At 41.0% G+C, this 14,689-nt stretch overlaps 1 protein-coding gene across 2 annotated transcripts in view; it reads right to left on the bottom strand.

The window, feature by feature from the left end:
* Nucleotides 1–14,689, bottom strand: part of LOC120570408 (actin-related protein 3-like) — an 82,406-nt gene that overhangs the window by 58,458 nt on the left and 9,259 nt on the right. For both annotated transcript variants that reach the window (XM_039818734.1, XM_039818735.1), the window contains exon 7: nt 9,868–10,011. In XM_039818734.1, coding sequence (XP_039674668.1) covers nt 9,868–10,011 — 144 coding nt within the window. The remainder of the gene's footprint in view (nt 1–9,867; nt 10,012–14,689) is intronic.

Raw genomic sequence — 14,689 nt, forward strand, 5'->3', positions numbered from 1 at the left:
ACTTAAAAGCTTTGTCCCGTTTCCTGATGGGTGCAGTCGACCATTCTGTGCACATTGTTGACATATACTTATAATAAAGCTATAAACGGCGCGGGGATATATAAACTTAGTTACAGTCAGGTTACAGTGCAGCCGCCCTCAACAAACGTTCTAAAGTAAAGCGAACGCACCCTCAACGGGATTTGGGATCATTTCACTGGTCAACACTACAGCTGGCATTCTATTGGTTGTTGACTTTTGACAGGGTTATAACACAAAAAAATCCAAGCGCGCAGGAGAAATCCGAGAGCAGAAACTTTGCAAGTGAGCAGAATCAGCCTGAGTGCGAGGAGAAGATTCAAAGCTGAGAGCAGGAAATCTGTCCAAACAACAACATATCTGAGTCCAAGCAGAAAGTTTGAGCGCAAGCAGAGCAAATCCAAGCACGAGCAGTGACTATTTGAGTGTGAGAGCAAGAAATCTGAACGTAATATCAGTGAGAAATGCTCTCAAATTGAAATAATGCACTCTTGACTTATGATAGTAATATAACTCCATAGTTTTCATCCAAGAGATGCGTGATAGAGCTTTTTCACGGCAGACATGTCATAGTAGGAAAAGCACAGGCGTATTCAAAACAATTAATGATGGCTGCATTCCACTTAAGCCTGGTACAGACAGCAGGATAATTAGGCCGATTTTAGCCCCGATTCACCCCTCCCGACAATCTTAAGGATGCTCCGATTATCGTAAAATAATCTGATCAGATATTCCTGCCGTGTGTGGTGTGTTAAGACTGCTCTCGTCTGCTCAGAAGGACGTCGGGACCGCTCCGATCTCAAATCGGGGATATCCAACATGTTGGGATTGTTTTGGCCCGATTTCTCCTCGTGTGTGGTGTCCCCCGGGGACAAACGAGCACGCAGCCTGTGGACTGTGGCATACAATAAAGTCGATGGGCATAACTACATCCACAACTGCAGTCCACCAGAGTACATGGAAACGAATATATGAACGTGTATTTCAACGGTAATTAATCTGTGTAGTATGTAACGACATTTCTATGAGAAAAAACAACAACTCACCTCCATATCATGATGTAGCTGAGTATAGTCCATGCTCGCGTTGTCTCCACTTCTTTGACCATCGCCTTTTCTTTTGATAACGTTTTTTTTTCGGTTAAAAACAAACTACAAACTATCGCCACTGCATCCGCCATGATTTTTTAATCTGAAGTCGCATTTGATCTCGAGGGATTTTGCGAGATTTCCCGTCTGACCTGGGAATGCTCGGCAGTCAAATCGGTTTGTGTGTGATGTGTTGATTTTGCCGTGTGCAGCGCACCACACACTGTACGACCAAAACTGTTAGACCCGTGATTTTTTATCGCTGTGTGTGGGGTCTCTCAGGATTGGAAAATCGGCCGATAATTTTAAAATCGTCACGTGTGAACCAGGCTTTAGGAGAGGCCCTGGTATTGTGCATGCTGACTCACTGAAATAGCTTACTGGGCCACTTGATGGAATTGAGCCATCGTTAAGGTTATCAATTCCAGCTGTGCTTTTCCTACTATGACAAGTCAAAATGTCTGCTGTGAAAAAGGTCCATTGGTGGATAGGATATGGAGCAGGGTACTGACAGCGACATAACCAATCACATTATGACAGACGCTTCACTTAGCACCAATTGCAATGTTTAATTTTAAATTAATTTAGCCTACTGGCAGTCTAGCACACGTGGGTGCTCTGTATTTTCCGTGGGTGCCTATGTCTTCCTCCGATGTAGAAGTAGCCTACACTAAGTCAATAGATAGTAGGCTATACAGTGGCGTTGCATATTAAGTGGTTCAGGGTCCTTCTGTAAGTCATTTTTGGGTACACTTTGGGTTTGATAAATTCTACAAGCAGCAACACCACAGGCCAAGTAATCAGCCCGTTCCAAACAGGCACATTTTCAACGGGCACTGCACTAGTTGCTATTAATGACAAAACACTCGCAGAAATCGCGCAGGTTCTTAAGCCATCCCAGTGCTCTCTAGACATCATGCCTGCTAGTTTCTTTAAAAAAAGTTTTCAGCGCGTTTGCAATGGATTTGTTGCTCATTGTAAATGGCTCATTACTCACAGGCAGTTTCCCTGCATCCCTGAAAACTGCATTATCAGACCCCTTCTGAAAAAGAGAAATCTCAATGCCTCCGTACTTAACTACAGGCCTATCTCAAATCTGCCCTTCGTAAGAAAAAGTATTGAGAAAGTTGCTTTTAATCAAATCAATGAGTTCCTGCAAAAAGAAAATGACATCCTTGATAGAAATCAATCTGGTTTCTGTAAACAGCACAGAAAATGCTCTCATAAAGATTTTAAACGACATTTGCATGAATAATGCTGGTAGTTTGACAGTACTGGTGTTATTAGACCTCACTGCAGCTTTTGACACTGCCGATCGCACGATCCTTCTGGATAGATTAGAAAACTGGGTTGGGCTCTCAGGATCTGTCCTCAGGTGGTTCAGGTCATACTTAGATGGCAGGGGATATGTAGTAAGGATGGGCAATCTCGAATCTGAGAGAATGATCATGACATATGGAGTTCCACAAGGATCTATCCTTGGGCCCCTTCTATTCAATCTGTATATGCTTCCTCATTGTCATACTCTGCAACACCATAAGATCTCTTATCATAGCTATGCGGACGATACCCAGATTTATCTTGTATTCTCATCAAATGACTATGCTCCTATAGACTCTCTATGTCATTATCTGGAGAAAGTAAAACAGTGGATGCAACAAAATTTCCTCCAACAAAATGAAGATAAGACTGAAATAATTCTCTTTGGCAATAAAAAAGGAAGACTGGCACTTAGTACTTACCTCGACTCTAGACTGACTGAAAATGAGTACCAAAGTCAAGAATCTTGGTGTAATAATTGATGAAGACCAAAATTTTGGTGAGGGGTAAGTAAGTTGTCTTTCTGGCATCTCAAAAACATAGCGAGAATCAGAAACTTTGTATCCAAACATGATCTAGAAAAGATCATTCACACTTTTATTACTTGTAGGGTAGACTACTGCAATGCACTTCTTACTAATGCTCCTAATAAGACCATAAAACAGCTGCAACCCATCCAAAATCCTGCTGCGAGAATACTCACAAACACCAAGAGGAGAGAGCACATTACCCTAATTCTCAAATCCCTGTACTGGCTTCCAGTTAAATTCAGAATTGATTTCAAGGCCTTCCTTGTCTTTCAATGGTCTAGGCCCTAAATATATTGCCGACATGTTTATTGACTATGAGCCTGGTAGGTCTCTCAGATCAGCAGGTACTGGTCAGTTGGTGGTGCCCAGAGTTCTTTCCAAGAGTGGTGAAACAGCCTTCAGCCATTATGTTGCCCACTACTGGAATCAGCTTCCAGCAGTAGTTATAGTTAGCAAGCACCAACTATAACCATTTTTAAATCTAAGTTAAAGACTGTTCTCTTCTCCAGAGCTTTCAATTAGCCTTGTTTGATGGTATTTTAATTACTTTAATATCAATACTTATATTATTACTTTATTGTCTTCTCATGTATCTCAATTGTATATTTAGGGCCTGAGCCCTGACAGCGGCGAAGGCCCTATTGAAACTGGAATTATTTATTAATCCTACTTTCTTCCGGCAAATGAATCGCCTTTTTGAGGGACTTAACATACTCAAAAACTCACCAGATCGCATCAATCCTGGTGAAAATGTACGTATTTTAAGGGTTTCGGGAATAGGCGCACAAGAATGGCTCGCTAGCGCCCCCTACAAAGTAAAAAATGTTTTGCCCTTGCAGTACGTTTAACGTAGACTAAGGGAAACTTGGTACCCATATGTAGTATGTCAAGACGTACAAAAAAGCTCATTGGAGCCATACCCTAAACCCAACAGGAAGTCCGCCATTTTGAATCGAAATTTCGAAATTAGTGCGATTTTGGCCATTTCCACATGTCGCACTTTAACAAACTCCTCCTAGAGATTTCATCTGATCAACTTAAAATTTGGTCTGTGCCATCTTAAGACATTGAAGATGAAAAGTTATTAAAAGAAAAACTTTTCGTCATAGAGCATGGCCATGGTGGGGGCCATCGAAACAGGAAGTGGGTATAACTTGAATGCACATTATCCAACTGGTTCGAAACTTTTCAGGATTCATAAGAGTCCAACCATGACAACATCTGCAGGCCGATATTGGCTCAAAGTCATATCGCCCCACGTTTGACAATTCAAACGTGAGACAAGTCAATATTATATAAATAATAATAATATAATATTTTGTCATAGCTGGCAACAGGAAATCAGCCTGACAAACATCATCCGATTTACATGAAACTTATGTGTGGTCTACATGTGATACTGAACCACCCCTCTATACATTAACCACGCCCGCTTATTCAGGCCATGCCCCCTTTCATTAAATTTGAACCATTTAAGGTAGAGTCTTGTGTGAGGTATCATTGGGCCTCATTCACCAACCGTTCTTACGAAGAAATGTGTTCTTAAACCCTTCTTACGAACTTTTTACAAAGATTCTGGCATTCACTAATGTTTTCTTAACTTGGATTTGTTCTTAGCTAAGAACAAAATCTATTAACACTGAAAAACACTCTTACGCACATTTAAGTGATGACAATTTGCTCCAAATGATTGGTTACTGCATTTTATTTAATTCTACAGTCGTTTACAATGATAGTATTGTACTGTAATGTTTTTCTGATCATTTGTTGAAAAAAAAAAATCACATTATGCAAAAAAACACTAACACTGCAATTTACATCAGCAATTAAACTGATTAAATACTGCGTTATTTGGTGATTGATCGCTATTATATGGCCAAAATGCAGTGGTAGAATGTAACAAAGTACAAATTCTTCGTAACTGTACTTAAGTACATTTGTCACGTATCTGTACTTTACTTAAGTAGACTCAATAGTGCATAGTCAACTTTTGACTTTTACTTTGTTACATTTTGCAGCAATTATCTATTATACTCCACTACATTTCTACAATGTTCAGTTACATTTTCTGATCAGTTTCCCCCCTGCCAAAACGTCTTCCTGACCGTCACACGTTTGTCTCACCCGTGAAGTTTTGTTGCCGTAGATATATATGGGGCACCGCCGATTCAAGACGGATCTGGTGATGCACGAGCCCTGGCGCAGCGCCGCTGATCCTCGGTAATACAGCCTCCGGTAAAAGTGAAAATGAAAATGTTTTTTTTTTCATTATTCCTGTTTTTAAATCATAGTTGCGTCTCTACAGCGTCGTTTACTTCTCCGCCAGGCTGCGTAAGACGTGTTCATATCTTATTTATTTGGCTGGACCTCTTCACTTCTCCCCATTTGCGCTGCTTGACACACTTTATTTGCTTACTTGCATGGTTAAAGAAAATAAAATACATCCATGAATAAAACGCATTCCGATTCTAACAACACATTTCCGTTTTATGCTGGTTAGGATAGGAACTTCTTATAAAAGCCAGGCCTTGTTTGTGGTAGTGGACATCTTCTACTTTTACTAAAGTAAATATGTCTTTGGTTATTTGTACTTTTATTTAAGTACTGAGATTCAGTACTTCCTCCACCGCGGCTCCAACCATCTCTAACGCAGTCTGCCAGGAGGTGCACAGGAAGTGTCATGTCCTTATATGGGAATTTTTGGGGCATTTTCTTATGCTAATTAGGAACAACTGGCACGCGCTTTCAGTTACGAAGACGTGGGATTCAACAATTCTAAGAACACAGGTGCGAGCAATTCTGCTGTTTAAGAACACGTCATGAATCCGACGTAGACCTTTCTTAGAAACCTAAGAGAACATATTTAAGAGAAATCTTAGGAAGATATTGGTGAATGAGGCCCATTGATCTCAGCAGACTTCTTCACTGGTGATGGTTTGGCCCGCCCCCTATGCTTAAGCCATGCCCCTTTCATAACTGGTGACCCATTTAAGGTAGTCTTGTGTGAGGTATCATCATAAATGAATTTGCCTTTCCTTGCCTTAAAATAAAGTCATATCTATTTGTGACCTGGAAAAATGGAGAGAAAAAAAATCTATAGTTTGGGTTGATTATCAGAAACTAAACAAAGAAAGCTAAACAGAATCAGTGAGTTCATGAAGTAGACCAGCTGCTACCTGGTGTCCTCATGCAGAAAAAAACTCTAATTGAACTAATTGTTCAAACCAAAGTAAAGAAATCCATAAGTCATCACTATCACTAACTAGACTGAAAATGGACTGGCTAAAATAATGAGCTATGTTGATTGTCCCTCTACCAGCATGTCAGCTCCAGATATCATGGATGATAGCTGAGCTGTAAAATCTCAGTCCCCCACTGCGATCTCTAAGAAAATGTGTCTTCTATGCAATACAATTGGTATTTTCATTAGGTGTCTTATTTAATTAATTTAAATTCTGTGTGCAAAAAACAACAATCTTAAAACATAAAATGTGTTCAGGATTTTGCTAAATATTTTTCATCAAGACAGTAGAAAGTGTAGAGCATACAGTATGTGAAGCAGAGTTTCTCTGACTGTGTGACTGTGTGACTGTGTGTTAAGGTCCGGTCAGCTATAGAAACAGCCAGGTTATGGAGCTAGAACAGTGACAGTAACCTGTAGTATTGAAAATAAAAATTGGCATTGAAACAACAAATATTGGCACGGACAAATGTTGAACTGAAACATAAAACAATCAAAACAACATCAAAAAGTAATAAACACTTTTACATTTGTTTGCATTATGATGTGCAATGTCAATCTACATTTTTTCTTGATGTCTGTGTTTTTTCAGTGACAGTGTCAGGATTTTTACATTGTCACTGGTTTTCAGTTTCAACTTTCTGTCACTGTTTTGGCGTAGGGAGGAGGGGCCTGAGGGGAGGGACCAAGAGGGCGTGGTTTACAGGTAATTTGCATACTGGTGAGAGTCCACAGGCATCCTCATATTATTACACATATGTGCAATGGCTTCCACAAGTTCACCTGGAACCTCCAAATCTCAAGTAAGTCTGTTTATCTCTGCCATTTTTTTTCACATAGAAGCAGGCTGGTTTAGTGTTAACTTTTAATGTAGGCCTAAGCTATTTTGGCAGAGGTTAGCTGAATAAGTGCTAACGCCAGCTAATACCACATCAGCTAGCCCACTTGGGGGTTTACAGTCCAACAGTCTGCATTTATTTTGTACCCACTATATATTTGTACCATGCCTCCAGAGAGACCTTGACACTTTCCCAGACTTCTCCAGGACCTGTGCAGCTTCAAAATGTTCAATTAAACCTTTTTTAAATTTTGTTTTGGATATTTATTATGGCCATATGTGCATAAAAGATGAATGAAAAGTGTGCATTTAATTTACAAAGAAAAAGTGTAATTGTTTTGTGAAGTATTCTAAAAGCAACTGCAGGCTTTTAACATTACTTGTCAATTACAGGATATACAAGATTTTTCTTGGACTGGAACCATAACAGAGTGACAGAAGAGTCTGCCAGTGGAGTAACTTTACCACCCATCCAGTGCCCTCTGAGGCTGCATGATTTTAATCCTAAACAGTTTTTGAAATGACATGCATTTACAGTATGGACTCCAGCAAAACAGTTAAAGCTGTACTTTTTCAGTGAATAACAAATAAATATATTCAAGTAAGAATTGGACTCATAACAATTTTTTTGCATCAATTGCATCACAAATTACAGTAAATGCAATGATAATGCATATGAGGGGTAATGTCTACTGGCCTATGCAAAAGGGTACAAGTCCCATTTCATGACTTAAAACCGTGTAAGTGTAAAACACAGTGTAAAAGTGTAAATAGTCAAAATCCAAAGGCTGACGTTGCAGAACTTCCTGAAGCCTTCTCAGCAGTCTCTCCATAAATTGCCTCCCAGTCGAAGGTGCCTGTAATTATACACAACTTATTGAAATCAGATGAGAAATGTAAAAGTTATGCCTTTAATCCAGAAATACCACAGAAATACTTGTTTTTGTTTACCGGCAAGTTTATACATTTATGTCCAAGTAAACCTTTAACTGATAATACTTTTGAATGATTAACACTATCAGTTAAAAAATATTGTACTGGACTGGTTTACAGGATATTGTTAACTGTTATGTTCAGCTAAGGCAGTTTGTCAGTAAATGTGTTTTCCCAGTTTTAGGAGAGGTCAGTGAACACATTCTGTCTGTTAGTGAGTGTGTGATTTGTCTAGAAACCTGTCAGTCAGCAGCTATACTTGTGATTGGAGGAGAGTTACGGTAAGGTAGAGAGAGCGGAGCTTGTTCTCTTAATACATCCATGACTAATGAGACCTAATGAGAGATGCAAGCAAGTCAAGCCTTGTGCACCAGCAATAACACTGGCCTTGGACAGGAATTACTGTTATTATAAATACTAGATTATAGAAGATAGATTGACATCCCCGGCGGGAGATTTAGCTACAATTAGCCACAAGTTAGCTGACGTGTGCTAAGAGAACAGTGCTAACCTCTGCCAAAACAGCACAGCTTAAGCCTACATTAAAAGTTAACAGTAAACCAGCCTGCTTCTATGTGAAAAAAATGGCAGAGATAAACAGACTTACTTGAGATTTGGAGGTTCCAGGTGAACTTGTGGAAGCCATTGCACATATGCGGTTTTAACACATCTGTGAGGATGCCTGTGGAGCTGCGGTCTCTCCCAGTAGCCTATGCAAATTACCTGTAAATCACGCCCTCTTTCTCCCTCCCCTCAGGCCCCTCCTCCCTACGCCAAAACAGTGACAGAAAGTTGAAACTGAAAACCAGTGACAATGTAAAAATCCCAACAGCGTAAAAAAAACAACTGTCATTGAAAAAACACAGACATCAAGAAAAAATTTAGATTGACATTGAAAAACCTATCATAATGCAAACAAATGTCAAAGTGAAATAAAATAATAGGATTGTGAGATTATTACTTTTTGATGTTTATGTTTTATATTTCAGTTCAACATTTTTCAGTCCCAATATTTGTTGTTTCAATGCCAATTTTTATTTTCAATACCACAGGTTATGGTCACTGTTCTAGCTCCATAGCAGGTTTAATGGTCTCCCTGAAGAGCAAGACTTTAGACTTGTTACCTCTGACAAGGAGATTATGTTTTTGGCTGGGTTTGTTTGTTTATCTGTCAGTACGATTACAGAAAAAATGAAACTTGGTGGAAGAGTGTCGCCTGGTCCAAGGAAGAAACCATTACATTTTGGAGCGGATCCGAATCACAGGACTGATACACAAATAATTTTTTCAGCTAGGGAGGACATTTGTGCTGCATTCAGTGTTATAATATAAATAATCTGAAAAATAAGAGCTTTCCCTGCTTATAGCTTAATCCCGACAGAAAGCCCCAGTGAATTTCAGCCTGCATGCATGTTTTTTTCAGCCTTACATTGTTGAAACAGAGCAGCTAATATTGGTAGAGAGAGAAACAAGTAAGCGGACTGTAAATGACAGCATAATGCAGTAAAGCCTCTCACACTGAGCTGAAAAGGAAACACTGATGATGAGGATATTCTTCTCATATGGTATCAGCATAATATCATAGGGAATGTCAGTCTGTGCATCTTGTCCAGAGGCTCTCAAGATAACAGAGAAAAGATTAATTTGCCAGTTGTCTGTCACACCACAATGTAAGCAGAAATTTCCAAACATCACTGTAGTCATGGCCAGCAGCGCGCTGTGTGCCCGAGGGAACAAACAATGCCTCTGCACTGACCACCAGTCTAACTGCCGTGAAACCAGAGGTCTATGTGTTGTATCCCACTGATGATACATGGAATTCCTTATGTGACTCCAGTCAGCACCTTCTTGGCAGAGGAAGTGGTTGATGGGAATTGTAGAATTGAACTGAAGACCAACCTTGACTGCCTTGGCCGTCTCCAGGGACTGCTCTGGTGGGATGCCCACCTCCCTCTCCCTCAGAAGCTGCTGTGTGAAGTAGGTGATGTCTCGCCCTGCGATAGGAATGTGCTTTATACAGCTGCCAATGACATAACCTTCAGCCTGAGAGAGGCAGAAGAATAAATAGAGAAACAGACAGGAAGAGAAAGAAACAGAGGTTATGTCATACAAGTATCAAGTCTACAGTTATAGCTTGATATTCTCAATCAGATCGACGTACTGTGAGGACTTCTCCATATCTCCATGCTGTTGTGTTTGGCTCCTTTCTTTGAGCATGTTCTAGCCTGGTTGACACCAGACCCTTCTCAGTTGTAACTGAGAGTGGGTCTGGGAAAGGTTCATTGACAGTTCATTTCCAAAGGGGCGTCACCAACGGACGCCGCTCAAATGCCTCTGGGCGCATTGGATAGTCCTTCAACCAATCAGACCAACGATTCGGGTGACGCTGTGCTTCGCTAGCCGTCATGTTAAATGTAAAGAAAATGCTGCTCGCTGTCGCTGCGCTATCGTCGTCGCGTAAAGCCCCCCTTAATGGTTGTGATTGGTGTAAAGCCCGCCTCAGCAGTTGTGATTGGTGGCTCAATTTTGGGGACATTGGAAATGGGTTTGAATGGGCTCTTCGCCAGACTGACTTGCAGAGCAAATCTCAAATTTGCCGGAAGTTCGTCAGGGTTTACCCAGGCTAAAGCATGTTCAGCAGTGGCTACAGACATGCTGACTCAGTCAGCCAACCTTTAAATGTATTCTGCAAGCACATTTCCTAAAACTGAGTAATTCATTCCAGCCTCAACACTGTGGTCTACTTTGAAACATCAACACTATCCTGTTATTGAGCAGTAGACAGATGGAAATTAGAGGGCGGATCGGGCCGCATTTTTCTGTCCGAGCCCGGCCTGCGTCAGACAGAGCAGTAACTGAACCCGGCCCAAGCTCTACAGGCATTAAGATATTTATGTCTGTGCTCGACACAATTAAAATCTAATTTTTTTTCCTCATACTAATGACATGGCATTTGGAAATGTCAACAGATAAGCGCATCAGCGCACACAGGGCAACAAGCGCACATTAACACAGGTGCGCACCTACATAATAAGCTTTTTTAAATTTAAAATGTTCAATGTCTTATCGCGCTTATGTGACTGAGCCCGACCCGAACATCATTTCTAAATATATACCGAACCCGGCCGCGGCCGGTCGAACCGTGTCTTCTGGAGAGCATGTCTCTCTGTAGGGCTTCCCCAAACGATTATTTTTAAACGATTAATCTAGAGATTATTTTTTCGATTAGTCATCCTAATCTAACAATACATTTTTCGATTAATCTAACGATAACATTTTTCGATTAATCTAATGATAAATTTTTCGATTAATCTAACGATTAATTTTCCGATTAATCTAACGATTACTTTTCGATTAATCTAGCGATTGATTTTTCAATTAGCAATTATTTGAAAACTAATTTCAATAAGGTTCAAATCTCTATTTATTAAAATTGTTTAACACTGCACTGTTGGTGCAACCTGAAGCCAGATGTAGACTATCAATCCAACAACAAAATAAAGTCACTTTCAGGAGGAATAAAAAAATAAAAACTTAAAGTAAACAGAGCAAGTGCAAAAAGAATAGCCTGTATTCGCTTTTTTTTTTAACAGTAGTAGGTAAAATAATAAATAAGCTCTTGTTTAACATCCAAGCTCTTCTCCCTTTAATCTTACAGTAAAAAAGGGCAGTTTTAGCAACATGAAATCAGATGTATCAAATAAATCCAACATAAGGCAAGTTGCAGAGTGTCTAAATATAACAGTCTGTAATCGATTGGATCATTCATGAAAATGGTAAACCCAAAAATATAACACTGCCGACTGACAGCGTTTGATGATGCTTAATGTTAAGTCATAGCGGGGCATTAAAACGAATCAACGGACTAACGTACCGTTGGGCTACTACTGGGAACACATTCTGTGTCACTATGTTAATAATCGCACATGCTTGGGAATAAAGCTTAAAGCTCGGGCCCAAAAAAAAAAAAAATCAAGCCCAACCCTACCCTGCCCATGCACGTTGTGTCCGAGCCCGGCCCGGCACATTAACTGGAATTATGAGCCCAAGCCCAATTTAAACCTGACAATTTTTTAATACCTGGGCCGTTATAACTGACGTTATAAAGGACTCGTGAGATATCTGAAACAATCTGGCTTGGTTGCGCAATTATCGAAGACAGTGCTACAGATGGGGGAGACACGATTTTAGCACAGTTTACCTCACACTCAAGTCAGTGCAGGACATTTACCCAGAGCTACGGGAGAAGCTGGAGAGGCATAGCTTGCTCCCCACCCAATTAGGCTAATAAAGTAATGATTAAAAAAACACAAATGCTCGATCAAGGGTCCGGCCCGGCCCAGCCAGAGGATAGTGGCGGGACATATCGGCCCGTGGGTCAAGTTCGGGCTCAGGAAGAGAATCTAATCTCTACTTGGGAGGGAAAGGGACAAAAATGTGAGCAGAAATTACGGTGTTTTGCTGCCGTTATCCTGACTCAGGGATGCATTTTACAAAGTCTACAGACTACCACGTTGTTGTTGGCATTAAGGGGTGGTTCAGAATTTTTTTGTGTGTTATTTATCAGTGGAGACCGTTTAACACTTTTCATCCAGTTGCAGAGTTCGCTGTTGCTAAGCTAGCGCAAGTCAACAGTAACTGCTAGCCTGCCATTAAAAACAGTCTTACCCACTCCACAGTACACCCGAAGCAAATAAATTATAACGCCAGACTATCAATGTAAATGTCTGTTGATACAATAATGTTTTAAATAAAACTACCTCCTCCTCCTCCTCCTCCTCCTCCTACTACTACTACTATCGCATTGCAATAGTTATACTTTGTTCCCTATAGCATAGGCTAGAGCAGCAGCAGAGTGATATTACCTAGGCTAGCGGTTAGCCCAGCCAGGTATCTACCAAGAGTGTAGCTATACCATTAGCTAACGTTGCAGTGTTTCCTCTATGTTGATTTGACTGTGGTGGCCCCCCACAGCAACATTTCTGCCCCCCACGGTATCAGAAATAGGGCTGCATTGTTAAGAGTGCATGTCGCAGAACGTTTGTATTTTAGGTGCATTATTTACATGCTGAAGTAGTTACACTGCATTAAGATAATGTAATTTATAGTGGGTTTATTGTTATTTGCTACAGAATGCTTAGCCTATATGTTAAGATCAAAGTTGGCCTCGTCACTCAAAAAATACAGTTCAATCACAACTGAAAATATGCCTCAGTGTGTGTGTGTGTGTGTGTGTGTGTGTGTGTGTGTGTGTGTGTGTGTGTGTGTGTGTGTGTGTGTGAATAGAGATGAATAAATATATTTGTTTGTGTTGCAGCAAAGTGTCAGTTCCGTTTCATATGGGGGCGGGGGGGAGGGGAGGGGGGGGGGGTTCGGACCTGCCCCCACTGCTAAAAAAAATCCTAAAGGAAACACTGCGTTGTCACTCTCCACAATGCATTTAACTGTAACGTTGTCTCCACTAACATTGTCAGTCTCAATCTATCAGTAGCAGGTAGGCTAACGTTATGAAAGGGGCTAGCTTTATTAGCTAGAGTAGCCTACCAAAAGTTATTACCTGTTCATCAGTAGCCGTTGGTGCATCTGGAAAGACGGATGGAACCGCATTCGTTGTCTTGTGGTCTTTTAGATTGCAGGGTTTTTCAAAGTCGTCTGGTCTAAAATGATCCCTACACATTCGCCACTTGAGTAGAGTCTCGGCCGGCTTCTTGATTTTCAAGCCAGCAGCAAGAAGCCACAGTTGGTTCCTTTCTGGATCTCGCAATGGAAATTTGGGGAAACTTTGTGGTGCCCATCTGTTGCGTTTATTTTTACAATTTCTAAATGCAAACTGAATCACCATGTTGCCTAATCCTTAGTTTCCAATCCAAAACTTCAATACCACTATACTAGGCTACTACTCGGTGTCCCGACTGGAGTGCGCTTCTCGGTTTACTTTTCGGCCCAGTACTACTAACCGGAGCAAAGTAAAATTCCGCCGCTGCTACTGAGAAACTAGTCCCTCAAAATCTAATGCGATCAGATGCAAGGGTAGTTTTATTTCTAATATTATTCTATCAACAGACATTTACATCGATAGTCTGGCGTTATAATTTATTTGCCTCGGGTGTACTGTGGAGTGGGTAACCGGGGATTTCCACTAGATGCGTAACGGCTGCGGACCGGCTCCGCTGCGTGCCGGCTGCGTGCTCCGCCGTCCGTCAATACTCACCAGGTCCGGATTTGTTGCATCGCGAATTCACGTAGAATATAACCACAAAACCAACAACAGTTAGTTTCCATCCAGAGGAGTAGAGGGGAAACAGCTCTGTGCTGTGTTTTCAAGGTGTAGTGCAGGGAAATATGATCCACCGTGAGCACAGTGTATTTTATTTTGAAAATCAACGGGATATTTATTTTGTTTCTGTGCTCGACTTCCTGTCCCGCATCTGCCGTGTGCTGAATTGCTGCGGAGCTCTCCATCGTCCGTCAAAAATAGAAGCTCTGCGTATCTGCTCCGGAGGGCTGCGGACTGACGGAACTGGGACACAGACGTTCCGCAGTCTGTGGAAATACACACACTGACTTTAATGGAAACCTAATGACTCTGTCGACGTTCTGCAGACGTTCCGCATCCAGTGGAAATTGCCGGTAAGACTGTTTTTAGTAGCAGGCTAGCAGTTACTGTTGACTTGCGCTAGCCTAGCACCAGCGAACTCTGCAACTGGAAGGACTGGATGAA

This window comes from Perca fluviatilis, chromosome 12 (assembly GCF_010015445.1).
Source record: "Perca fluviatilis chromosome 12, GENO_Pfluv_1.0, whole genome shotgun sequence".
Classification (NCBI taxonomy): Eukaryota; Metazoa; Chordata; class Actinopteri; order Perciformes; family Percidae; genus Perca; species Perca fluviatilis.